The following is a 25,257-nucleotide window of genomic DNA, read 5'->3' as shown; positions in this document are numbered from 1 at the left end:
CTGAGTGACTTCACTTTCACTGAGCCCTCCTGGAAAAGGAAATGGCGACCCACTCTAGTATTCTTGCCTGGGAAATCCCATAGACAGAGGAGCCTGGTGGGCTACAGTCCACGGGTCACAAAGAGTTGGACAAAACTTAGTGATTGAACAACAGCTGAGCCCTGTGCAGAGACTGTGCACACGTACTGTGTCACTGAGGATGATGGGGTTACTCAGTAATTTTCCATTGATGCCATTAGTCTCGTATTCTGCAACGACAGTCTAGCTGCGTTGAGGCGTTATCCTTGCCCCACGTCACCTAGGGTATTCCCGTCTGTCCTGAACTGAGCACTACTCTGCAGTGAGAGCAGTCCATCCCTCTCAGGGACCACAGGTGATCTGACCCTGTCCCTGTCCTGGTCTGGGGGACCAGCTGTCTTTGTGCTACAGAAGGATCAGTCACACCTCCCTCAGTTCCCTTCATAACAGTGACAAGGTGCTGCTTCCTGTGGGTCCTCTCCATTCATTTTCACACATACAGCGCCTGGCCCTTCCTATCGGGGCTTGTGGTACCCGGGCCACTGGGATCAGAGGTGGAAGCAGCAATGACAGCATCTGCTAGGCTGTGGCTCAGCTCACGGCTTGAACACTTGCCTGCTTGTTGTTGATCAGCTGGGATTCCCCCTCCAAACAAAGTGCAGACCCGATGAGTGTCTGATGAGGTTTCTGCTACAGAGCAGGTCTTTTACAGATTCTGCAGCATCACTCTTGACCTTCACTGATTTTACAGAATGTTCACTAACCTCAGAGTTTGGGGTTTAAGTTGCTTTTCAGTTTTTGATCATCACCACTTAAGGATATTGATCTCTGTCTCACAAAATATGGTTTCTCGATTGCATAGGTTTTTGTGTGTGTGTGTCCGGTTTTGTAAAAGTAAATGCTACAGGACAATCATTTTGTCCCATTCTTACTGTATTAATACTAGTTAGTTTTGTGATGAGCCTAGGGAAAACCGATACTAATTTATGAAATGCAGTGTAGGATTCACACTGGACTGTTTGGATCTAGTTCAAACCCAGTCGAACTGGAACACAGTAATCTAGAGAAATGCTGTGTATCTGCCTTTTTCTTTCTCTCTCCTTTTTACCCACACTGTGGGGCATGTGGGATCTTAATTCCTCAACCAGGGATCAAACCAGTGCCCCATGCATTGGCAGACTGGAGTCCTAACCCATCAGACCACCAGGAAGTCCCTGTGTGCCTGCCTTTTGATCAGGCGATTTTGTTATTTAATTGCCGACAATAAATCACTGTCTTTGCAGCTGATTGGCTTGGTAACACCTGAATTATTTCTGCTTCGCATAACTTCCTTAGTTTTTGTCTTCTATGCTAATTTTCCTACCTTTGTTCCTTCGATTTGTAAAACCACTTCTCCCAACATGCATTATTGTTTTTTGTGTAGTTACAGGTAATATTATAGTTAGTCTTTGCCGACAGTAGTGATCAGGGCTAACTTCCCTGAAGGTACCTTTAGCCAGGTGGCTGAGTCGATAAAGAATCTGCCTGCAGTACGAGACACCTGGGTTCAATCCGTGGGTTGGGAAGATTCCCTGGGGAAGGGAATGGCAACCCACTCCAGTATTCTTACCTGGAGAATTTCATGGACAGAGGATCCTGACTGGCTACAGTCCATGGGGTAGCAAAGAGTTGAACATGACTGAGTGATTAACACATTCTGTGGTATTGGTAATAATTCATATAATGTTTTGCTCATTATACAGCTTGTAATTTTAAATGATTCATAGGTGGTAGGTAGTTTTATCATTAATCATTACTGTTGTATTTTATTAGAGTAAAGCATCAAGGGAGCTGATTCCATGCTATTTTTAGTCAGAAAATTAATAGGTTTCATAGCCGAGATGGTAATACCCATGTTTTAACCAAAAAATTTAAATTTTGTGATTGGCTTATTTGTGGTTTCTATTCTTCAGTTAGTATTTAAAGCATTCACAGTTCTGCCTGTGAGAAGCTATGTCTGTATGAAAATTACAGCTGATGTGAGCTGTCAGCGTGACTTTTCAGTATTATCAAGTGAGCCTATGGGCAAAGGCACAAAGATCAGAATTCAGGTTGATTTGGAAGTTTGCATATGACGTAAAATGTTTATCTTACTAAAGTATAAAGAAGGTGCTGCCGCTGCTGCTAAGTCGCTGCAGTCGTGTCCGACTCTGCGCGACCCCATAGACGGCAGCCCACCAGGCTCCCCCGTCCCTGGGATTCTCCAGGCAAGAACACTGGAGTGGGTTGCCATTTCCTTCTCCAATGCATGAAAGTGAAAAGTGAAAGTGAAGTCGCTTAGTCGTGTCCGACCCTCAGCGACCCCATGGACTGCAGCCCACCAGGCTCTTCCGTCCATGGGATTTTCCAGGCAAGAGTGCTGGAGTGGGGTGCCATTGCCTTCTCCAATAAAGAAGATGGGGAGATCCTTACTGTGGCCTAGTCTCTTAACCTCATCTGTGCCTCATAGATAGTAACACTAGAACCTTCTGAATTCGCTTAATTGCATCCTCATCTCTGGTACAAGGCCCGGCTCAGGATGCTAGCAACAGGATGGGGTGGAGGAATGAAAGCAGAATTCTGAGATATGCTTGGAACCACCCTTCTCCATAATTCCTCCATTTGGTTCCCATCTTTTAACACTGATATCTCAACTCTTTCCCAACTCACTGCTCGTACCTCAGAACCATCTGGGTGCTCTGTTATTACTTTATCTGTATATGTTTCCTCTTCTATCTCCTTTGTTTGCTCAGAGCTGTGTTTTTGACGGTTGGTAAAAAAAAAAAAAAGAAAGAAAAATGTTGCAACTCGTAAATTTTTTGTAAAAGATTAATATGAAATTTCTTTTAGGTTGTTATATATAACACCAGAAGCAAAAGAGCTACTCCTTAAACTTTAGTTCTAAACTACTTTTTAAAACTCTATCTTGTTGCAGATGGTGTGAATTGAATAGTTTTTAATATAACAGACTTTCAGTTTTAAGGGAGTAGGGGTCAGAAGTGAGAAGACTGCAACTTAAAAAAAAAAAAAAAGACAAATCTGATTAAATTTAATATTGTCTCCATTTCACTTTCTCCTAAAAGCCGTCCTAAAGATAATCTCAAAATGCTTTTGAACTTGAAATCACCAGTCTTTCTCTCTCTCTGTTTCACTTTTGTTGTCTTCTCTCTCCCCGGTGCCCTCTTCAGCTTCGTCGGGCTGGGGAGAAATGCCTAACGTTCATTCGAAGGCTGAAAACTCTTGGGGGGAGTCATCATCCCCGTCCACCCTGGTTGATAATGGCACAGCAGCGTGGGGCAAGCCACCCAGCAGCGGCAGCGGATGGGGGGACCAGCCCACCGAGCCGGCGCTGACATTCGGGAGGGCCAGCGCCCCCACTGCCGCCCCAGCCCTGTGCAAACCAGGTGAGCCCAGCGTCTTGCCCGCCCTGGGTCGGCTGTTTGGAAATGGGCCACACGTACTCTATTTAGAGGCTTACTTCTCATTTAATTTAAAGAATTAGTGTTTTAGGACACTTTCCTCATTTTATTTACATTTGAAGTGAAAGTTGCTCAATCGTGTCTGACTCTTTGCAACCCCATGAACTGTAGCCTGCCAGGCTCCTCTGTCTATAGGGTTCTCTAGGCAAGAGTACTGGAGTGGGTTGCCATTCCCTTCTCCAGGGGATCTTCCCCACCCAGGGGTTGAACCCGGGTCTTCCTGCATCGCTGGTGGATTCTTTACTGTCTGAGCCACCACATTTTAAAACTAATGTTAAACTTAGACTGTAAAGAAATATTTGCCCTGTCTGATAAATGAAGGAAAAGGAGCTTTTGAGAGAAGTCTATGTTCTCCTTTTAAAAGAGAAAAAAAATGATGGTTAGTAGCCTCCAGGCTTCTTCAGCAGAATTGTCGTACCTGTCATTCAGACAATTTAAACCTGCTCTTTTCACTGAACAGGTGGATAAGGCAGGTCATTTTTCTGTTTGAGATTGGGTTTTGAAAAATATATTACTCCACAGTTTGACACTTGCCTTGTTTTTGCTGCCTGCTAAGCTAAGTTGCTTCAGTCGTGTCCGACTCTGTGCAACCCCATAGACGGCAGCCCACCAGGCTCCGCCATCCCTGGGATTCTCCAGGCAAGAACACTGGAGTGGGTTGCCATTTCCTTCTCCAATGCATGAAAGTGAAAAGTGAAAGTGAAGTCACTTAGTCGTGTCCGACCCTCAGCGCCCCCATGGACTGCAGCCTACCAGGCTCCCCCGTCCCTGGGATTTTCTGGGCGAGAGTACTGGAGTGGGTTGTCGTTGCCTTTGCTGCCTAGTAAAGAAAATTCAGCTTTGGATTGTCTTTTTTTAAAGAGGAAAAAACATGCTGTGTTTTCCTCCCATTATTGGAAAGTATAATAAGTGTACATGAAATGTGCATCCTTACTGTTGTCCAGATCATGTTCACCAAGTGGAATTCTGTAAGGTGTGGCTGCTTTACAGTGTGCTGCTTCTGACAGTAGTATGAACGTAAGGTGACTGACTTAAGACCAGTGTAACATTAATTGTTCACATGGGTGCAAAAGCGCTTTTTTTTTTTTTGACATTATTAAGATCTTAAAAATGCAGCTTTATTGTTTGAGTGTTTTGTTACTTTGCCGGCATGGACAGTGTGCTCTGTGTGCCAACCATTTGGCCAGATTATGTGTCCCATTCATGTCACTTGTTGTGAGAAACCGGAAGGATGGGAAACCCCTGGGTGTGTAGATTCCGGTGTTGAGGCAGTGTATTTGTTTGTATCATCTGTCCTCGGAGGCCTAATTACATGTCTGGCCACCTTGTTAGCCTCGAGTCTTCATCGTCTTACAGACTGTAGCTAACTGTAGCGTCACCTGATCTTCGGCCTTCTTCAGATTCCTCAGGAAGGAGAATTTGGGGTGACTTTTACACCAAAGATTACTTTGTATTTTAAGAAAGGAGAAAACAATAATATCCTAAAGTTGAAACTCAGTGTTCAGCTTGCCTCTGCCTAAGCACTTGGCTGTGTCCCTCCTGTCATTCTGGGAGCATCTCCTGGGAGCTCATCAAGAGTGCAGGCTGCTGAGCCCGAGCACAGACCTGCCGAACTTTTCAGGATCCTCAGGCAGCTCAGGTCTGGTCGCACTGGGAGAGCACCGGTGCGCGTGACATACCACGTGACGTGGAGGACCGTGGTCGTTTTCAGGACTGTGCCTTTTGCCGGCATCTCATGTCACTTGGCGACGGCCACCTTCGGTAGCCCCCAGGATTGATCGTTAGAATGTCCTTGTTTCAAAACGACCCCTAGGGACTTCCCTGGTGGTCCGGTGGCTGAGACTCCACGCTCCCAGTGCAGGGGGCCCAGGTTCCATTCCTGGTCAGGGAACTAGACCCCACACGCCACAACGAAAGATTCCGCGTGTCGCCAACCTAGATGGAAGATCCCATGTGCCACAGCTAAGACCTGGCACAGCCAAATAAATAAATATGTCTTTAAAAAGTGATCTCTAGTGGGTTAAGGGCTTTGGAACAGCACAGATTACAAATGGCTGGAGTTGGAAGACAAAAACAGACGCACATATACATGTACATTACATGTCCAGTAGGAAAAATTAAATTCTTAGGCGTAAGGGAGGACAGAGGAGTAAGAGGTAGGTGCTGTACACCCCTCTGCCCTGCCTCCCCTCAACGGTGTCGCAAGGTGCCCCTGTCTGCTTTGGGAATGGTGACTGATACTCCTTGCTCCCTCTCTTTCTAGCTTCAAAATCTATGCAAGAAGGCTGGGGCAGCGGCGGGGACGACGCGAACCTCGGCGCCAGTCAGTGGGAGGACGAGGACGGGGGCGTGTGGAACCACGCGGCTTCGCAGGAGAGCCCCTCTTCCTGCAGCTCTTGGGGGAATGCCCCCAAGAAAGGGCTCCAGAAGGTGCGTGCGGCCCCGGTGTTGGGGGTGAATGCTGAGCCCTGCGCGGTGTCAAGGTGGTCTCTCCAGTTAGTGACGGGGAGCCGAGGCTCCCAGAGTGCCCTGAGGACCCTGGGGGTCCTGAGGCCCTCTCAGGGGGTCTCTGCTGCGCGCAGAGCGTGACACAGCATTGCTGTCACAGCAGCGCAAAAGCAGGGACTGATGGGTGAATCCAGATGCTTCCATGGAGCCGCACAGTGGAGAGAGGTCCAGCCAGGTGTGATAGTACCGCTCATCTCACCAAAAATTTTTCTAGAAAATATAATTATTTTCCATTAAAAAAATATTGTTATGTTAACATAATGGGGCATGTTGTGTATGAATGTGCGAGCGTGCTCAGCCCTATTGGACTCCTTTCGACCCCTTGGGCTGTAACCCACCAGGCTCCTCTGTCCGTGGGGTTTCCCAGGCAGGAATACTGGAGTGGGTTGCCATTCTCTTCTCCAGGGTATCTTCCCAACCCACGGATCAAACCCACGTCCCTTGTGTCTCCTACTTATCATAGGACAGCAAAAGAAATATATATATATATAAAAATAACTTAAATGTATATTGATGGTGTAACTAGTTAAATTATGCTACCTCCATATTATGAAGAACTAAAAAAAAATTTTTTAAGAAACTTTAAACATACTCATATGAAAAGATCACCAAAATATATCGCCAAGTGAAAGACAAGACACAGAATCTCTGTCTAGCACATCCCGGATTTTAGGGGGCAGAGGAAAAGGAGAGAAAAATGGATGTGTGAGTCATGCGCGCACTCATAAGAGCCTCTGTAGAATTAAGAACTGTCTGGAAGGATGAGGAAGCAAAGGAGAACTCAGCGGACTGGGCGTGGAGTAGGAGGAAGATGCTTCCCTATGCCCCTCGTTTCTGCTCTCGAATCGTGTGAATGTATTATCCGTTTAAAACAATTCCAGTTTGAAAGCCACTCAGTTGGCAGTTAGCAGAACCCAGAAACGGAAACCAGGGCTCTCTGCTCATAAAGAGTAGATGTGATGGCAGGCTTCAAATTAGGTCTTTTCACAGTCTGGCTGGCAAATCATCCAGTCAGTGACAGGACCAGAAACACTGAACTGGTGAATTAAAATATTGTGTATTCTTGGCAAACCTGGCTCTGGCCACACAGGAAGGATTATAATCACCTCCAGAGAGGCTGCTTCCTTGAGGAAAGCCAGCATGTCAGTTTACAGTCACCCCACAAACTGTGTCCTGTGACTGTGGCACTGGTGGGAAAGGACCCACCTGCCAATGCAGGAGACGTAAGAGACACAGGTTCAAACCCTGGGTCCGAAAGACTCCCCTGGAGGAAGGTATGGCAGCCTACTCCAGTATTCTTGCCTGAAGAATCCCATAGACCGAGGAGCCTGGCAGGCTATGTTCCATGGGGTGGCAAAGAGTCGGACACGACTGAAGTTATTTACCAGGTTTTTTTTTCCCCCCCACTTTATTTATTTATTTTTTTGGAGGCTAATTACTTTACAATATTTATTGGTTTTGTCATACATTGACATGAATCCGCCACAGGTGTACATGTGTTCCCCATCTTGAACCCCCGTGCCACCTCCCTCCCCATCCCATCCCTCTGGGTCATCCCATGCACCAGCCCCGAGCACCCTGTATCATGCATTGAACCTGGACTGGCGATCCGTTTCACATATGGTAATATACGTGTTTCAATGCCATTCTCCCAGGGTTTGTTCTTTTTTAATAAGCTTTTTAAACTTTCTTTCTTCATTTTTGACTGCCCTGGGTCTTCATTGCTGTGCCCTGGCTTTTCTCTAGTTGTGGCGAGCCGGGGCTACTCTCCAGCTGCAGTGAGCGGGCCTCTCATTGCAGTGGATTCCCTCGTAGGCGCTCAGGCCTGTATGGTGGTGGCACCTGGGCTTAGTTGCTCCTTGGCATGTGGGATCCTCCCCGAGTAAAGTAAGATTTGAAAACTCGATGCACATGCCCATGGAGGGTACTGACAGGGACCAAGAGGCATCACCTCCAAGTCGGAACCGTCTCTGGCAGTTGGAGTCAAGAACCTGGCATGGCCCCTGGGGTCGAACCCGAGTCCCCTGCGTTGGTAGGCAGACTCTTAGCCACTGTACCAGCAGGGAAGTCCCAGGCCCAGTTTTGAAAGCGCTGTGGAGAATAGTTTGTATGAGGCGTGAATGCATCGTTAGATCCCCCTCCTTGCAGGAGAGCAGGAGGTTGTGCAAGGGCCGCGTCCTGACGCCCAGCCCCCGCACCGTCCCCGCAGCCCCCTCTCCACCCCGCCACCCTGTCCTCTTGGCCCGACCCCCTCCTCCTGCCTTCACCCTCCCTCACCACTCTCCCCTCACTGTCTCCGCCCCGCAGGCCATGAGCTGACAGAGTTAACAGGTTTTTCCCTTATGTTCATCCTGTTGGAACGAACACCCTGTATTGTGTCATCTTTTAGAACAAAGCTTATAAAAGGGCACAAGCCATGTAATTTTCAGTGGATTTTATATGGTTATTACAGGGTCGTGTTCAAGGGAGCACCTAGCATGCTTATCTGATCATGGACGCGGTTCCTATTTGTGATGAACGAAATGTATCCTCTGAGGGGAAAGAATCGTTATCTTGCTTTAAGTCCATAGATCGCACACACATGCCAACTGCGAGAGCACCCTGAAGCATCTGTAGCACAAGCCACCAGACACTCAGGGTGGCGGGCAGCCCAGCATTGCTCAGCGCTAACGTGGGGGTGCTGTGACTTTAAATCAACACGAGCTTTGGGCGTCTCCCATTTCTGGAAGAATGCTTTATTAAAATGTGGCTCATGTGGGCCTAGAGAGTATCACGCAGAGTGAAGTAAGCCAGAAAGAGAGAAACAGATCTATATTAACGCATCTCAGCAGAATCTAGAAAAGTGTTACAGATGCTCTTGTTTGCAGAGCGGAAATAGAGACACAGAGAGAACAAATGTATGGACACCAAGAGGGAAAGGAAGGGTGGGAGGAGCTGGAAGGTTGGGACTGACACATGGACCTATTGAGTCTATCTATAAAATGAATAACTAACGAGAACCTACTCTACAGCACTGGGGACTCGGGCCCTGTGGTGACCTGAATGGGAAGGAAACACACAAAAAAGGGGACATATGAATACATAGAGCTGCTTCACTTTGCTGTACAGCAGAGACTAACAGCATTGTCAAGTAACTCTACTCCAGTAGAAAGTAATTTAAAACAATACCATAGCACCTGCCTCATGGACTCTCTCCTCCCACCCTCGGTTCTAGGGCATGAAAACATCTGGCAAGCAGGACGAGGCCTGGATCATGACCCGGCTGATGAAGCAACTCACAGACATGGGCTTCCCGGTGACTGGCGCCCCCCCTTTCCCGCTGCCCCCGTGTGCCCTGCCCTGCACGGCCCTGTTGTGTCCTGTGTCCGCCTTGTCACGTGTAGTGCAGGAAGAAGACTTTGGGGGATGCGCTTGGTGGCAAAACCTAACTCGTACATTCCCTTTTCACCTGGGCACTCCTGCCTAGGGATTAGGATTTGCTTTGAACGACAGCAAAGATCCACATCCTTTCTGTCTAGAAAGGTGTGAGAACCTTTTACTAGAATGAAAAATGACGGGTGACTTTTAATTTTCCTTGGCTTATACAATTTTCTATTTTCTTTTCATCTAAAAGTGAGTTTTCATTCATTTCTGCAAGATTGACCAAGATCTCAAGGGAGAACTTGGTATAAAGCACTAAAGCCTTGCGTCCAGATAAAGAAACCCGAGCAGACCTGTTTGGTGCCCGAGTTTCAGATCGTGTGTAGCGAGAGCTGGAGATCTTAGGGTGTTCCTCTGAAAATGGCTCCCCATCTCTTCAGTTCCCAAGAGCTAGTGGAAGCGTTCAGATCATAAACCATACCTCCTGCACCTGCCAAGCAGTCCCTTCAGATGTCTCCTCTCCAAATCTTTACTCAAATGAGCGTTTACCTTTTGGTTGCCATGGGTGCCCGTTTGGGATGGGTCTGGAGCGGCCCCAGACTGGAAGAGGGGACCACATACTTCTCACAGGATGCAGGCCCCTGACCCCGCGCACCCTCAGCCCAGGCCCCAGGCTCCCCACCCACTGCGAGGTGAAGGGCCCAGAGCGGCCCCGCAGCACTTCAGCATCAAGCCCTGCTTGGTCTCCACCAAGACTAGTCTGTTTCAATCCGAGAGATGTTTATCAAAATGCATCTATTAGTACTTGTTTTGTGTTATGTTGTTTTTACATTTTTTTGGCAAAAAGTAGTCGCCAACAGACACATCCTGGAATGTGACTCTCCCCGTGAGTCCCTGTGGCTGCCCTGGGAGAGGTCACCCTCCTGGCCAGAGAGTCAGTGACAGGACTCCCCTGGCAGTGGACATTTGGGGTTTAAAGTCTTCTTCCCTCTGAAAAGCAATTCAATACGTTTTCTTATGACAAGGGTTTTTTATTTAGAAGACATTTGTCTCTAACCACAGAAGAAAAGTGTTTCTGGTTCCTAAACGGAACAATGTCAGGTTACTGTTGATCGCGTCCCTGCATTAACAGTGCTCGAGCTCTTCGCAAGCTTTTCATTCCGTTGCCACCCCTCCTAATGAGAACTCCGCTTCCCTCTGCAGAGAGAGCCGGCTGAAGAGGCCTTGAAGAGCAACAACATGAACCTCGACCAGGCCATGAGTAAGTGCAAGGACACGCCTCGAGCTCACTTTGTTTTAAAGATACGGGTTTGTGAGTCTCAGTGTTCTGAGTCAGGGGTCAGTGGTTGAATACGTGCTCGAGAGACAGGGTCACCCGCAGGGTGTACACCTGCCGCACGGCCGACCCTTCAGGACCGGTGGTCTCTGGGGACAGACGGTCAAGCACCACACGGAACCACGGCTGCTTTTCCCGTTTCTTTTTTTTTTTCATTTCTGCAACAAATAGGTGAATTGATACTATCCTTATCTGTTTTGAGGGGAGGAGATAGTGACCCTCCTAGAGCAAGGTGCTGGGGCCACGTGCCCAGCTTGATGCCTGCTGAGTGAGCCAAAGTACTAGACCAGGAAGTACTGACCCCGTGCTCCTTGGGGACACACAGGGATGGGGTCGTCCAAGCCTCTGGCTACAGCATTTTTGTCAACCAGTCAATACGTTAACCCTGGGTTTGGGGGGCTGTGAGGAGAGTTAAGCTTTTTTTTTTTTTTTCCTTTTCCTTTCCTTTACTCTGGCCACAGCCTGCAGTGTGTGGGGTCTCAGTTCCCCAACCAGAAATCGACCCCACACCCCCTGACAATGGAAGGCAGAGTCTTAACCGCTGAACTGCCTGGGAAGTCCTGTGTGTTTCTGTGTAATACATATGTCTCATGAATAATCATATACCAGCCATGTTTCTTTATAATAAAATGTTAGCTAAGAAGGGTGACCTGACCCTGGGTAGTTAATAATGATCATAGATTTTGTTCACTTTTCTACTTACACCAATGCCATCAGCTTTAAAAAAAAAAAAAGTTCCTGTTTAAAAAAAGAAAAATAAGTCATCATCTTGTGAGTCCACAAATGTATCTGCTTTCCATCTTTTCTGAAGCTTCATCTCACACTGTAGATGTTACTTTAGCTCCCTCCCCACAGCCTTACACACAGGTGGTGACTGTGTCTTCCTGTTCCAGCTGCACCCCTTGTTGCTCAGCAGCAGCTGCTGAATGAGGCAGGCGCCATGCAGCCTTCTCATGCTCAGGGCGTTGGCTTGGGGACCACGGGGACCACTGAAATGACCAACAGAGGGCACAGAGATGTCGAACTTGGCCCCACATAGACCACGAGAAAGACACTTGTCACTTTGTGAGAGCCTGAGCCAGGAGTGTGTGAGTGTGAGAGAGAGTGAGAGTGTGTGTGTGTGTGTGTGTGTGTGTGTGTGATCTGGGGCTCAGACTCTTCCCTGCCCTGCATGTGTCCACAGATGACCCAAAAGCACCGCGAGTTTTGATGTGGGGGCCACAAGTGTATTCTAGCAAGTAGGTGAATTCAGCAGCTCAGAATTCACAGATAATGAGGGTCAAACTTTGTAATCGCATGCAAATGCCACATGTGTGGTGTCAGCTGCCAGGACAGAGGGACCAGGCATGATCAGTAGGGAGTTAGTCCTGCCTCCCCAGAGCTTCGAGGCAGCTGAACAGACACCAGTATCTGAATTGAAGGAACACAGGACAGACTGGTTTGCGTTGTCGTGTCCCCACCGTCTGTACAGGTCCTTGCAGCCAGAAGGGACTCAGCAGGTGGAAGTCGATGGGTATGAGGTGGGACAGCTGGGAAAAGGCCCTCTTTGGGAAAGGGAGACGACAAGTCCCAGGGGAGAGGAAGGGCCTAGCCCCCTTGGGGCAGGGGTGGCTGATATGGAGCAGGGGCCAGACCACAGCCTCCCGCGCTTGGCCATGTCCTCTGGGGGGTGAAGGTCTTGACTCCTTCCCTGAGGTGTCGGCTGGCACCCGTCTGTGCTCAGCACTCACAGCCAACCCCCTGGGCATCTTGTTTCAAACGTTGCCTCTGTCTGCTATGCCCCAGGCGCTCTGCTGGAAAAGAAGGTGGACGTGGACAAGCGTGGACTGGGAGTGACCGACTACAACGGGATGGTCACCAAGCCCCTTGGCTGCCGCCCACCTATCTCCAAAGAGTCTTCCGTGGACCGCCCCACCTTCCTTGACAAGGTATGCGTTTAGGTGGCTTTTAGTTTGTTTTTAACAAGGCATGTTTTTCATTTTCACTTGTTGGATTAGAAAGTTACTGGACTGTAATATTTAAGTGACTTTTACCCATTTTTCTAGTATATATGAATGTTTGACTCAAAAGAGGTAGTGTTGTAAGTATTTCAACTGAAATTGAAAACTGATTTTCATGCCAGTGGGTAAACTTGGCTGCTTGAATTTGTCCTGTAGATGAGAGTCATCAGATTTCTATTTTATGGTTTTATGTGTACAGTTCTTCCCACTGGAAATGATGTATTACATGTTTAATCCCAGGAGAAAGGTCTAGAAGTGGTTGGGCGTGGGCCCTGCTTGGATGAGCCACTTCAGAAAACCCACAGGTGCGGGAAAACCACCTGAGATGTTTCAGCAAGTGGTGTCGCCAGTTCACGCCCCTCAATACTGTCCTGCTTGGTGCAGTTTCTCCAGACTGATGTGACCTCAGAGGGGGTCACACAGCTTAACAGTGTCCTGTTAAGCTCAATCAAAATGTCTGACCTTGAAAAAATAATAGAAGCAAGGAAAGACAACTCTAAAGTAAACAGACACAAGAAGCAGGCTCTCAGGAGAAGAGACGAGAGTTGGTCTTTGTTCTCAGATAAGCAGTGTCTTCCAACCGGAGCTGCACGCAATGGAGTCCTCACTGTGCCAGGCACCACTGTGTCCAGGGACATTGGAATTTCAGACAACAATGAATCATTTGTGACCATACTTAGTCTGCAATATTATCAGGCGTTTATCTGAAATTCCAGTTTAACTCAGCATCCTGAATTTTTTTTTGCCAAGTGTGGGACCCTGACTTATTTCTGTATCTTTAAAATCTGAAATAATATTCTAGGCTTGTTGTGAAGTTAGATGAGGTAAATTTACAAATGACCTGATGCCTCAGTAAATGTTAAAAAAAAAATAAGGTTTTTGTCTGTTTTATAATTTACCTTATTATTAAGTTAAGTGAAGTCACTCAGTCATGTCCAACTCTTTGCGACCCCATGGACGCCAGGCTCCTCCGTCCGTGGGATTTTCTAGGCAAGAGTACTCAGGTTAAGCCGTATGAAATCAAAAAGAGATGAATGTCAGCAGATCTCAACCTAGCGTATACCCAGAGCCTTGTTAGTAAGTTCTCAGAGGAGCCTGTTTGTTTGAAAATGGTGGTTAAAGTGTTTTCCAAGTAAGACTCACACTGTCTCTCTCCTGACTCCTACCCATAGGCAGGGCTGGTGGTGATGAGACTATGTAAGCTGATATGTGTGTTTGTAAAATAATTGTTAAAATGAAAACAGCGTCTTAATCCTGCTTCTCTTTTTTCTTTTCCCCCTCTTCCTTTCGCCCATTTCTCCATCCTCTCATCTCCATGCTTTTGATCTTTCACTTCTTTACATTCATCCACATCCCTGTCTGCGTCCTGGGAACTTGTGCTTTGTGTGTGGACGGGCCCTGCCCACAGCTCACGCTTTCTTTCCCCAATCAGGATGGCGGCCTCGTGGAAGAGCCCACGACTTCACCATTTTTGCCTTCACCAAGCCTGAAGCCCCCCCTTTCCAACAGTGCACTCCCCAGTCAGGCCCTGGGCGGGATTGCCTCAGGGCTGGGCATGCAAAACTTGAATTCTGCTAGACAGGTAAGGCTGCTGGCAGAGGCTCACCAGGGTCTCCTTTATGTGCCTTTAAATCAGTGTGTTTGAGACATGAACTTTATTTTTAATTAATACCCGGCTGTGAAAATACCACTGAACATGTAAAGGGAACTGAACTATGACAAGGATTTCCTTTCAAGTGACGTACTGCTGTCAAGAAGTGAATCCAATTCTAGAGCTTTAACCACGTTACAGGAAATGCTTCAAAATTATTTCTGCATGTAACTGAAATGTGTTTGCGTTCAGCACCCTTGGTGCTGACATGCTGCTCGTGGAGTGACGCGGGCCACAGAGTGGTCTTTAGCTGCTGGATCTATGCACAGGTCTGTTCTGTCTCTCCTGACCATGGGCACCTTAAATGCATTATTAACCTGCAGGAAAACACCATACCCTCCCTTTTTCCCCAGAAATAGAGATGACACCTCCTGCAGGTTCTCAGTGGCTTTCAGAGTGATTTTGGCATCGTTCCCTGCCTTTGACAGTCATGGAGAAGGTGCACGTCACTGTCAGACGTCCCTGAGGCAGGACCTGGGGTTTTGAACAGTGGCCGCCTCGTGTCACTTCTCTCCCCTGGGATGAAGTCACATGAAAGCAAGCACATGTCCTTCCCGTCCCTGAAACTGTCCTTGGTTTCCTCCCGGCCGAAGCTCACACACACACAGCTCTGAGCCTTCTCTTCCAGCAATGCTGTGAGGTTCGGGGTGGCCAAGGCCAGTTCTCAGCACCACCCCAGTCCACGGAACCGCCGCTGCCATCTCATGTTGTTTATGGGGCTCATCAGGCAGCAGTGGAGGTTTCAGCTGCCATCAGGGACTCAGAGGCCAGGCCAGTGGCCCCGAGGGTCAGATAACTCAGCCAGGAGACAGAAGGAAGCACTCAACATAGTTGCTGAATTTAACACAAACTCACCAGCCTGAATTTGCCCGTGTATTCAGGTTCAGGTCTTGCTGGACTCAGTTATATTTCCTTTTGGAAAATATCTTCTCCAGTTAGTGATCCCTGCCCGTTACCCCAACACAGATGGTGCCCATACCTGCATGCGTGCCAGTCCCCTGCGGGGTTCAGTATTACTGTAGTGCCCTTGGACATGATGGGCTTGTCCTGGGTCACCTAAAACCAGCTCTGTGTGGCTTCTGTGATCTAAAGATGTAGGCAAGCTTTGCAGGCAGATTTTCTGTCATCTGTACCCAATTTGAACAGTATTTCTTTTTTTCCAACTTTTCATCTAATGTTGGAGTATAGCTGATTAACAATGTTGCGGTAGTTTCAGGTGGACAGCAAAGGGACTCGGCCATGCATATACATGTATCCACTCTCTTCCCAACTCCCCTCCCGTCCAGGCTGCCACGTAAGGTTGAGCAGAGTTCCCTGTACTGTACAGTTGGTCCTTGTTGGTCATCCACTTTACTTACGGCAGTGTGTACATACCCATCCCAGACGCCCTAAATATGCTTTCCCCCAGTCCTTCTCAGCAACCATAAGTGAACAGTACTTTTTTATTTTTTGGATCATGGGGCTTTTGGTGGAAAAGAAACGTCACTTATGTTGAAAGTCATTATCTTAATCTGTATTTTCTCACTTTATTTTTGTTTGAGTGTGTATGTCTTGTGTTGTTATTTTTTTATTTTTTTTAAATGGGAAGATAATTGCTTTACAGTGTTGTTGGTTTCTGCCATACGTCAACATGAATCAGCCACAGATATACACGTGCTCCCTCCCCCTTGAGCCACCCACCCCCTCCCACCCCATCTGGGTTGTCACAGAGCACCAGGCTAAGCTCCCTGTGTCATATAGCAACTTCTCACTAGCTATCTGTTTTACACATGGTAATGTATATATATGCTACTCTCTCAATTCATCCCAGCGGTTTCTGCTCCCACTGTGTCCATAAGTCTGAACAGCACTTTTTTTTTAAGTCCCGTCAGTTTAATACTAATAATAACAAAAATGGAAGATGAGGGGGGCAGGAAAGAGACCTCTGGGACAGGAGCATGGGGAACCCTGCTCGTGGCGCCAGGCCTGGCCACTGGGCCCTTGGTATTGCTGTTGCTATGTGCTCAGGGGGGCAGCAGTTGTCCTGTGGGGGCCGCCCTTCACCTGGGTCGGAGGACCCTTCTTCTGGGACATGCTGTGGACAGCCCTTGTTAAACCTTCCCTCTGGTGCGAATTGTGCATGGCAGGAAGCCGGTGTGGTTTTGCCCCCACCTGCTCCTGCAGTGACAATGTAACCACCCCTCCCTCCCCGTCCACAGACACCGAGTGGCAATCTGGGCATGTTTGGCAGCAGCGGAGCAGCGCCCGCCAGGACCATGCAGCAGCCGCCGCAGCCGCCCGTGCCGCCCCTGAGCTCCTCCCAGCCCAGTCTCCGTGCTCAAGTGCCTCAGTTTCTATCCCCTCAGGTCAGACTGGCGCCCGTGTCGCAGGGAGAGCGGGTCAGCCCTCACGTGTGAACCCGACCACCCGACCCTCCTGCCCTGGGAGGCATGCCCAGACCCCTCCCCGAGGGCCGGGCCCCCTCCTGTCAGAGCACTTGGGCCGGTGGCACACACTAGTGCCAGGATGTCTGTCCTGGTCACTAGAAGATTATTCAGATGAACCCGCTGAATCGCCCTAGACTGGTGGGGGAGCAAAGTGGCGCATGAAATTGCTTAGAGTGTAAAAGAAACTTCTTAGAGTCAATGAAGGACTGCATAATGCTTCAGTGACAAACTAAACAGGACAACAGATAATAGTGCCTAGGTCACACACTGTTAGTTAAGTTTATTCTTTTAAAAAAAAGAAAGCAAACAGAATTCAGGAAAAGGATGTTGTTGTTGTTTGTAACTATAAAGCATAGTGTCAACTTTTTTCATGATAATATGGTTTACTTTTAGAACATTCCATTATTTTAGACTTTGGGCTGAGGTTTTCATTATAATGTTACAGTCCTCATTACCCCTTGTAAGAATGCTCAATAATAGACTAAAATGGTAGATCACAGAATTTGATTCCTGGGTCAGGATGATTCTTTGGAAAAGAAAGTGGCAGCCCGCTCCAGTATTAATGACTGGGAAATCCTACGGGCAGAGGGAGCTTGGCAGGCTACAGTCCATGGGGTCGCAAAGAATCGGACACGACGGAGCAAATAAACCACCACCACCACACTTATTACTCTGTAGTTGTTTAACCTGAAATGTATGCACTGGGTTGAGATGGCTGAAATCTGGGTAAAAGAATAGTTAAATTTTGTCAACAGAATACACTCTTAAGATACACTCTTTAGCCACTACAACAAAGAGGCCCTGAAATACAGACCCTCAGACAAGACAGGTACTTCTTGCCCGGGCAGCAGTGCAGAAAGCAGCAGCTCTGCCTCAGCCACGTCCCAGGAGGAGGAAAGACGAGAGACCGACCCCTTCCACTAACGTCCTGCCACCTGGACTTAGTGACTCGGCCACCCCCGCGAATGGGGCAGGAGGAGAGAGGGGCCTGGAGGCAGAGAGCAGCCTTCCCCACACCCTGCAGACCAGCGTGTCTTGAATCTCACTCATCTGTGTGCCTTCCTTTCAAGTGAAGGCTCTTAATGTGTTTTCTCTAAATTGACTGCCTTCTTAGATAAATTTATTCTTGAAACTTTACGTGTCCATCATAAATAGAAAAATCAGCATTTTCCTAATACACGTTAGATGACTATGAAAGTAAAAGATGCCCTTCCGTGTACTACCTAAGATCGCCTTGTGTAAACGTTATGATAAATGTACAGAGCACTGGTGGGGAGCACTGAGCTGGCTAGTGCCAGGCCCCTGACAGTGCAGAGCAGTGAGTTCCGGGTGAGCAAGGAGGAAGGCTGACAGTCACGATCAGGGCTGGCAAGTCACACGAGTGCCTGTGCCACACGGAGCCTGGGCACTGGGGCCCCCCAAGAGGAATGTCTGGTCCCACAAGCAGGGAGAGACCACTGCCTGAGCCAGTAAACTTGAGGAGGGGTCATTGCCCGCCCTGTAACGAGGACCCTCTGGTCAGGTGTTGGTGCAGCCATCTACCGAGCTTCTACAGGGACCAGTCCCAGGTGCCTGTCTGAGACGCAGAAGCCTGCCTCAAACTTCCTCCCAGGAAGGCATGCTGCTGCTGCTGCTGCTGCTGCTGCTGCTAAGTCACTTCAGTCGTGTCCGACTCTGTATGACCCCATAGACGGCAGCCCACCAGGCTCCCCCGTCCCGGGGATTCTCCAGGCAAGAGCACTGGAGTGGGTTGCCATTTCCTTCTCCAACGCATGAAAGTGAAAAGGGAAAGTGAAGTCGCTCAGTCGTGTCCGACTGTTCGCGACCCCATGGACTGCAGCCTACCAGGCCGTCCATGGAATTTTCCAGGCAAGAGGACTGGAGTGGGGTGCCATTGCCTTCTCCACCAGGAAGGCATAGTGAAGTGAATATGCGTTCACCGTCTCCAGGCCTTGAATGATGCCTGCTCATTTTCACTTCAACAGAAAACAAAATCAGTAACTGACAGGAGTAACGCAGAACCTTAGAGCATTCATTCGTAACTAAAATATTTAGAGGAAGACGTCTCTTTCTTGCCTTCTGTCACTCCCTCCTTCCCTTCCTCCCTTCCTTTCTTCCTTCTACATTCTCTGCTAAAACGTGCTAACTACTAATGCTGGAATGTCTATAAATATTTTAATGGCTTTTGAAATTCACTCATGAGACAAATACAGTTGTCATTTAATCAGTCAGTTTTGAACCTTGAAAAGCTACACAGACAAGTAAATGTTTGAATGGAGTTCATGTCTAATGGTGCATTTTGTGTTAACAGGTTCAAGCACAGCTTTTGCAGTTTGCAGCAAAAAACATTGGTCTCAACCCTGCACTATTAACCTCGCCAATTAATCCTCAGCATATGACGATGTTGAACCAGCTCTATCAGCTGCAGCTGGTGAGTCAGGGTAGATCTGCTTGGGTTGTAGGACGTGGGAAGGGCATTCTCCACGTGTTCACAGGCATGAGCCAGGAACGCACACACCAGCTGAGAAGTGTAGTTACTTCAATGCTCTTCTTCACATCAGGGAATGTCACTGAGACTTTCATGAAGTTGGTAAACTATTAAAAGCATTAGGGGACTTCCCTGGTGGTCCAGTGGCTAAGATTCCAAGCTCCCAATGCAGGGGACTTGGGTTCCATCCCTGGTCAGGGAGCTAGATCCCACATGCCACAACTAAGAGTTCAAATGCTGAAACTTTAAAAAAAAAAAAAAATTGCATGTGTTGCAACAAAGATTGAGAATCCTGTGTGTCGCAACTAAGACCCCATGTAGCCAAATAAATAGGGTAATATTTTGATAAATAAAAATTTAGGAAGGTCTTCACTCAAGGGCATTTCCACTAAGCTTTGTGAATTCTTTGGCCTCTTCATGATCGTTGTCTCCCACGTCTGACAGTTAGGCATGTCCTTTAGCACTCAGCCAGCCTTTCTCATCTGAACACAGAACCAGCAAATCACCTCCTGGTTTTTGTCTAAATTTTTCTGAGGATGATATACATAGGTACCATTCTAGAAGCAAAAGACAAGTTACTTCATTATGTACAGTATCTGCCTCAGAGATTAGGACTTAATTCTCTCAGACTCCCTCTTGAGAAAGGCTGATGCGGTCTAATACTTCTTGAGAGTTTTATAGTTTAACATACGTTGAATTTTTAATTTCCAACAGGCTTTGCTTTTACCATGTAACACCAGGGCATCGTATCCCTCGATGCATCCTGAATTTATATTCCCTGAAAGACCCAGCGTTTGTTTCTTTCTTTAATATGTTGACACCTGATTTGCTTAAACATCTGGTCCAAGAGCTTCATCTCACAGAAAATTATCAGGAGTCATGACGGAAGAAAAGAAAAGCCTCCAAGAGACAAAACCATGATATCAGCCTTTCCTTATAGGGGAACCTTTCCTTACGGGATCAGGCTCTCAGTCCTGACCCTTTAGCATTTGTTAGACACACATCTGACCAGTCTGCGTGTCTGGTCCCAGGCAGTGGCCAGGTAGGGTGTGAGTGTCCTAGACAAGCCACAGTGAAGTACCCACGCCCTGGGCGTGGGTTACGGTCCACGACTGGACTTCATTCAGAAAAGGGAGCCTCGGGGGCTTCCCTGGCAGTCCAGTAAGACTTTGCTTTCCAATGCAGAGGATGCACTTTTGATCCCTAGTCAGGGAGCCAAGATTCCACATGCCTCATGGCCAAGGTAAAACAGAAACAATATTGTAACAAATCCAATAAAGACTTTAAAAATGGTCCACATCAAAAGAAAAAGGAGCCTCATGGACTGTGGTGTAGGGCCCCAGGGCCATCAGCGCCCGGAAGGGACCACTGACCTCACGGAAGGACAGGGCGGAACCAAGAAGCGTGCAGGCTCTTCCACACCCTTCCTACAGAGAAGAACAGCGCCCTCCTCCCGGGTGCACTGCAGGACAGCTGGATTCTGACCTGAGGCTGAGCTCATTCTCCACAGTACTGACATTCTGGAGTCCCTTATTCATAATTTATACTGACCCCTGTAATGTGAAAGATACCAAGAAAGTATTGAAGTATGTTTACATTTCATGTGTTCCATTTTAAAAACAGTGTATGGCGTTTTAACTTTTTTTTCCCAGAAAAATTGGTGAAATGATGTTTTATGCATCCTAAGGTTAAGCTTTAGAGCCTGTAAGGAGTCAGCTAGGCATTTTATTCCTCTGATTGACGGATTAATGAGGCTTCATAATATAATCTCTACTTCTTTTTGGATCCTATTTCAATAAATCCTCTTGCCCCAAACGTCCCCCAAAAATCCATGCTGTAAGGAAAAAAATTACCACATTCAGCCAACTTTTGAAACAAAGGATCCAGCCTTCTGCATCATTGTGGGAAGACTTCTCTGATGACCGTTCTCACCAGCTTTGTAGCCGGAGTCAGGGTGGTGGAAGTGCCACAAGCCTGGATCTCAGGCTCCCTGTGGACTGAGACCCCACACATCTCCTGGTTGCCTGTGAGCCCTGGAATGTGTATTGTTCTGTGACTGTCTGGGGCAGCCGCTCACCACTGTCCTGCCACACTGTCTGAACCATTCTGGACACCTTGTGTCTTTATAAGGAAAAAAAAAGACCTTCCCCCACCCCCTGATTTCTTTTAGTTTGTATGAATCAAGCAGAAGAAATTTGATCTCTTCATTAACTGAAAAATAGTTTGCTGACAGACCTCACTACCAGCACTAAACAGAGGTGCTGACTGAGTTACTTTTTAAAGACTGTGCAATGGAAAGGTTTTGGAGGACTTCCCTGGTGATCCAGTGGATAAGAATCTACCTGCCAATGCAGGGCACACGCGTTCGAGTCCCTGGTCTGAGAAGATCCCACATGCCTCAGGGCCACTAAGCCCGTGCGCCACAATTGCTGATCCCAAGCACCTAGAACCTGTGCTCTGCAACAAGAGAAGCCCCCACAATGCAAAGCCTGGACACTGCAACTACAGGCAGCTCACACGCAGCAACGAAGACCCAGAGCAGCCAAAACAAGTAAACAAACACTTTAAAAAAAGGTTTTAGAAAGACGTGTCTCTTTTTGAAAATGCCTCACAATATGCCTAAACCACAGTGTGGTAAGGGGACTGACGAATCTGGGCTATTTTTTCTTTAATGTACAGAAGTCAAACCCCTTGGTAGTGGCTCTCTTGCAGCCTGCTGATGGTTCTCTGCCGTCTGCAGGCATACCAACGTTTACAGATCCAGCAGCAGATGCTACAGGCCCAGCGGAACGTTTCCGGACCCATGAGACAACAGGAGCAGCAAGTAGGGGCCCCCTGACAACAGAGCTGGCTCGCTGGCCGCCCCCTCCCCCGACCTTGTTAGGCTGTCACTGACGATGGCTGTAACAGGCAGCCTCCCCTTGGGAAAGCCCCCGGGGTCACCTGGGTTGGAGTGGGGGTGGGCCCAGGCGCCGCCCCCCAGCCCCGCTGACCACTCGCCATTTCCCACCCCCAACCCGCAGGTTGCGCGCACAATCACTAACCTGCAGCAGCAGATTCAGCAGCACCAGCGCCAGCTGGCCCAGGCCCTGCTCGTGAAGCCGCCGCCCCCGCCACACCTGTCTCTGCACCCCTCTGCAGGCAAATCGGCCCTGGACAGCTTCCCCCCCCACCCTCCGGCCCCCGGCCTCCCTGAGCTGCAGACCAAAGAGCAGCAATCTTCACCCAGCACCTTCGCCCCCTACCCTCTCGGTGAGTCGGGGCCTGCGTGCATCCACCACGTGCGCCGTTCCAGCAGAGCCGGAGCGAGGCTGCCTCAGGGCTCCTTCTAAGAGCGGGGCTCGCTGTCCGCGAAGAGCACTGGCTCTGCTGGGCCCAGAGGGGTTTTCAGTATAGAATTTCCGAAGATAGCTCCAGTGGGAGCTCCAGGCCGAGCTCCCTCCCACTGTAGTGGAGTCTGCACTTTGTTAAATATTTGGCCGTGAATTAAGACTTAGATTGCTTCTCTAGGAGAGCTTTAGACAGCCACCATTTGGAGGAAGAGCAGACATATCCTAATAGTGCTTTTCTTTTTAGCTGGACTGAACCCAAACATGAATGTCAGCAGCATGGACATGGCCGGTGGTTTATCAGTGAAGGACCCGTCTCAGTCCCAGTCACGCCTCCCTCAGTGGACTCACCCCAACCCGATGGGCAGCTTACCCGGTGCTGCTTCTCCGCTCGACCAGAACCCCAGCAAGCATGGTATGTCCAAGCTGAGGAGCCCCGGGCTCTGGTCTCTACTGTTCTGCTTGCTCATCATCCCCATTTCGTTACGTGTGTGTGTGTGTGTGTGCACGTGCACACACACATGCACCTGCTCAGTCAGATCCAGCTCTTTGCAACCCCATCGACTGTAGGCCACAAGGCTCCTCTGTCCATGGAATTTCCCAGGCAAGAGTACTGGAGTGGGTTGCCACTTCCTCCTTCAGGGGATCTTCCAGGGCCTGGGGTCAAACCCATGTCTCTCGTGTCCCCTACATTGACAGGTGGATTCCTTACCACTGTGCCACCTGGGAAGCCCTTTGTTACTTACACTGCATTTCTGTTCTAAGAATTCAGTACTAAAATCTGAACAGAAAAAATTTCAAAAGGCCAAACCAAACAAACATGGAGATACAGAGTATTGGTAACCAAAGGGGAAGGGGTGGATGGAGCACGAAATAAGGAAAGGGGGTCAACTGTGTGGTGACGGGTGGGAATCAAGAGTTGGTGGTGAGCACCCTGTGGTGTGGACAGAAGTTGAAATGCAGTGTCGTACTCGTGAAATTTGGATAACGTTAGAAACCAGTGTTACCTCAATAAGGTAATAGACAGAGAAAGAAGCCTGGCAGGCTACAGTCCACTGGTTCTAAAGAGTCAGACATGACTTAGCAACTAACCAATAACAATATATCTTTCATTCATTAGAGTATGTAACACCCTTTCTAGTCAATGACCAAATCTCTTGAAGCCTCAACTTTCACACCTTAGCTACTAATTGAGAAGTGATTAAAAGTGCCCCAGAGCAGCAAAGAATACAGGTCATGGCTGCGCACTTGTAACGTGTATCTGTATCTTCAACCAAAAATTTGTCTGAAAGAAAATTTTTTCAATAAAATGATTAAATGCAATCGGAAAATCTAATGCTTAGAAAAGATAAAAAGCAAAAATGCTAATAACCATGGAATTCCCTGGAAGTCCAGTGGTTAGCACTGGACACTTAAACCGCGTGGGCCTAGGCTCAATCCCTGGTCCGGGAACTAAGATTCCACAAGCCGCTCAGCCGAAAAGAAAAAGAAAAAGAAAATGATGCTAATAACCATAGGTGGTGATGTCACTGTTAAGCATTGAATTTAGCTCTTAATTTCCTGGTAGCATAAACAGCAAAGGGAATTTGATAGGGAACATAATTCTCTCTTGATATAAAGCACTCTAAAAAGAAAAAATTCTCCCTAATGATTAGTTCTACAGGAAAATCGTCACATGCTATCCGGGCAGTCTCTTTGGAGGAGAGCGCTCAGTCGCCCGGGGAGGTAGGGTTAGACCTCCGAGGCCACACAGAGGCCAGCAGATGAGGGGAGGGACGCGGACAATTCCAAGGACCGCAGCTGACCACAGACACTCGCTGGCTGTCCCCAGAGCACTCCACCATGGTGTGGGTGTGCATTTATCGAGAATTTCAAATGACAAACTGGAAGAATTCTTAGAGAGCGTGTCTTGCAAGGTCGAGTCTGGGCTGGCTGAGACAGTCACTTCCCGTGGAGAGCGCTGGCCGCAGGGAGGCTGGCAGGAGAGGGCGAGGCCCAGCCCTGGGGCCGGGGGTGCCCACTCACTCGGCTCTGTGTTTCCTGCTCCCCCTCCAGGTGCTATCCCTGGAGGTCTGAGCATCGGACCTCCAGCCAAGTCCTCCATTGACGACTCCTATGGCCGGTACGATTTAATCCAGAGCAGCGAGTCACCAGCCAGCCCTCCTGTAGCTGTTCCCCATAGCTGGTCACGTGCCAAATCCGACAGTGATAAAATCTCAAACGGCTCCAGCATCAACTGGCCCCCAGGTAAGAGCATGCAGCGCTCCTGTGCGGCAGCAGGACTCTAGCCACACCCAGGGAAGTGATGAGGCCCGAGAGAAGCCAGGACCCAGGCTCAGCATCCTGGGAGCACGGACCCCACGGCTTTGGCTTTTTCATTGGCAGTACCTTCACAGATAAATCGCGGGTGTCGCTGGCATCACAGGCTTTTCTGTAGCCCTCAGATCAGTGGAAGGAGAAGGAGGGGGAGGTGCTGTGTTCCATCTGCTCAGAATGTGTCTGGGCTTTATAATCCCACGTGAACACTATCTACGTTTAGTTCTGATACCTAGTTTGCTCCGAAGGACTGATGCTTCACTGAAGGAAATCTAATGTGTACCTCTGAATTACCAGACTACAAACATTTCCATAAATTGTCATGAAG

General features: G+C 48.4%; 1 protein-coding gene across 4 annotated transcripts in view; it reads left to right on the top strand.

Moving 5' to 3' along the window:
• The window catches only part of TNRC6C (trinucleotide repeat containing adaptor 6C), a 40,223-nt gene that overhangs the window by 5,144 nt on the left and 9,822 nt on the right, over window positions 1-25,257 (top strand). For 2 of the 4 annotated variants that reach the window (XM_068976943.1, XM_068976941.1), the window contains exons 2-13: window positions 3,225-3,440; window positions 5,779-5,945; window positions 9,238-9,318; window positions 10,587-10,644; window positions 12,505-12,647; window positions 14,152-14,301; window positions 16,569-16,715; window positions 19,108-19,227; window positions 22,025-22,108; window positions 22,308-22,536; window positions 22,861-23,028; window positions 24,669-24,860. In XM_068976943.1, coding sequence (XP_068833044.1) covers window positions 3,225-3,440; window positions 5,779-5,945; window positions 9,238-9,318; window positions 10,587-10,644; window positions 12,505-12,647; window positions 14,152-14,301; window positions 16,569-16,715; window positions 19,108-19,227; window positions 22,025-22,108; window positions 22,308-22,536; window positions 22,861-23,028; window positions 24,669-24,860 — 1,755 coding nt within the window. Of the gene's footprint in view, window positions 1-3,224; window positions 3,441-5,778; window positions 5,946-9,237; window positions 9,319-10,586; window positions 10,645-12,504; window positions 12,648-14,127; window positions 14,302-16,568; window positions 16,716-19,107; window positions 19,228-22,024; window positions 22,109-22,307; window positions 22,537-22,860; window positions 23,029-24,668; window positions 24,861-25,257 lie in introns of all 4 variants that reach the window. The other 2 variants (XM_068976942.1, XM_068976944.1) reach the window with 1 other exon arrangement.

Source organism: Capricornis sumatraensis, chromosome 8 (genome assembly GCF_032405125.1).
Source record: "Capricornis sumatraensis isolate serow.1 chromosome 8, serow.2, whole genome shotgun sequence".
In the NCBI taxonomy this organism is placed as follows: Eukaryota; Metazoa; Chordata; class Mammalia; order Artiodactyla; family Bovidae; genus Capricornis; species Capricornis sumatraensis.
Note: the sequence above shows the minus strand (reverse complement) of the source record. Positions and strands in the feature narration are given on the sequence as shown.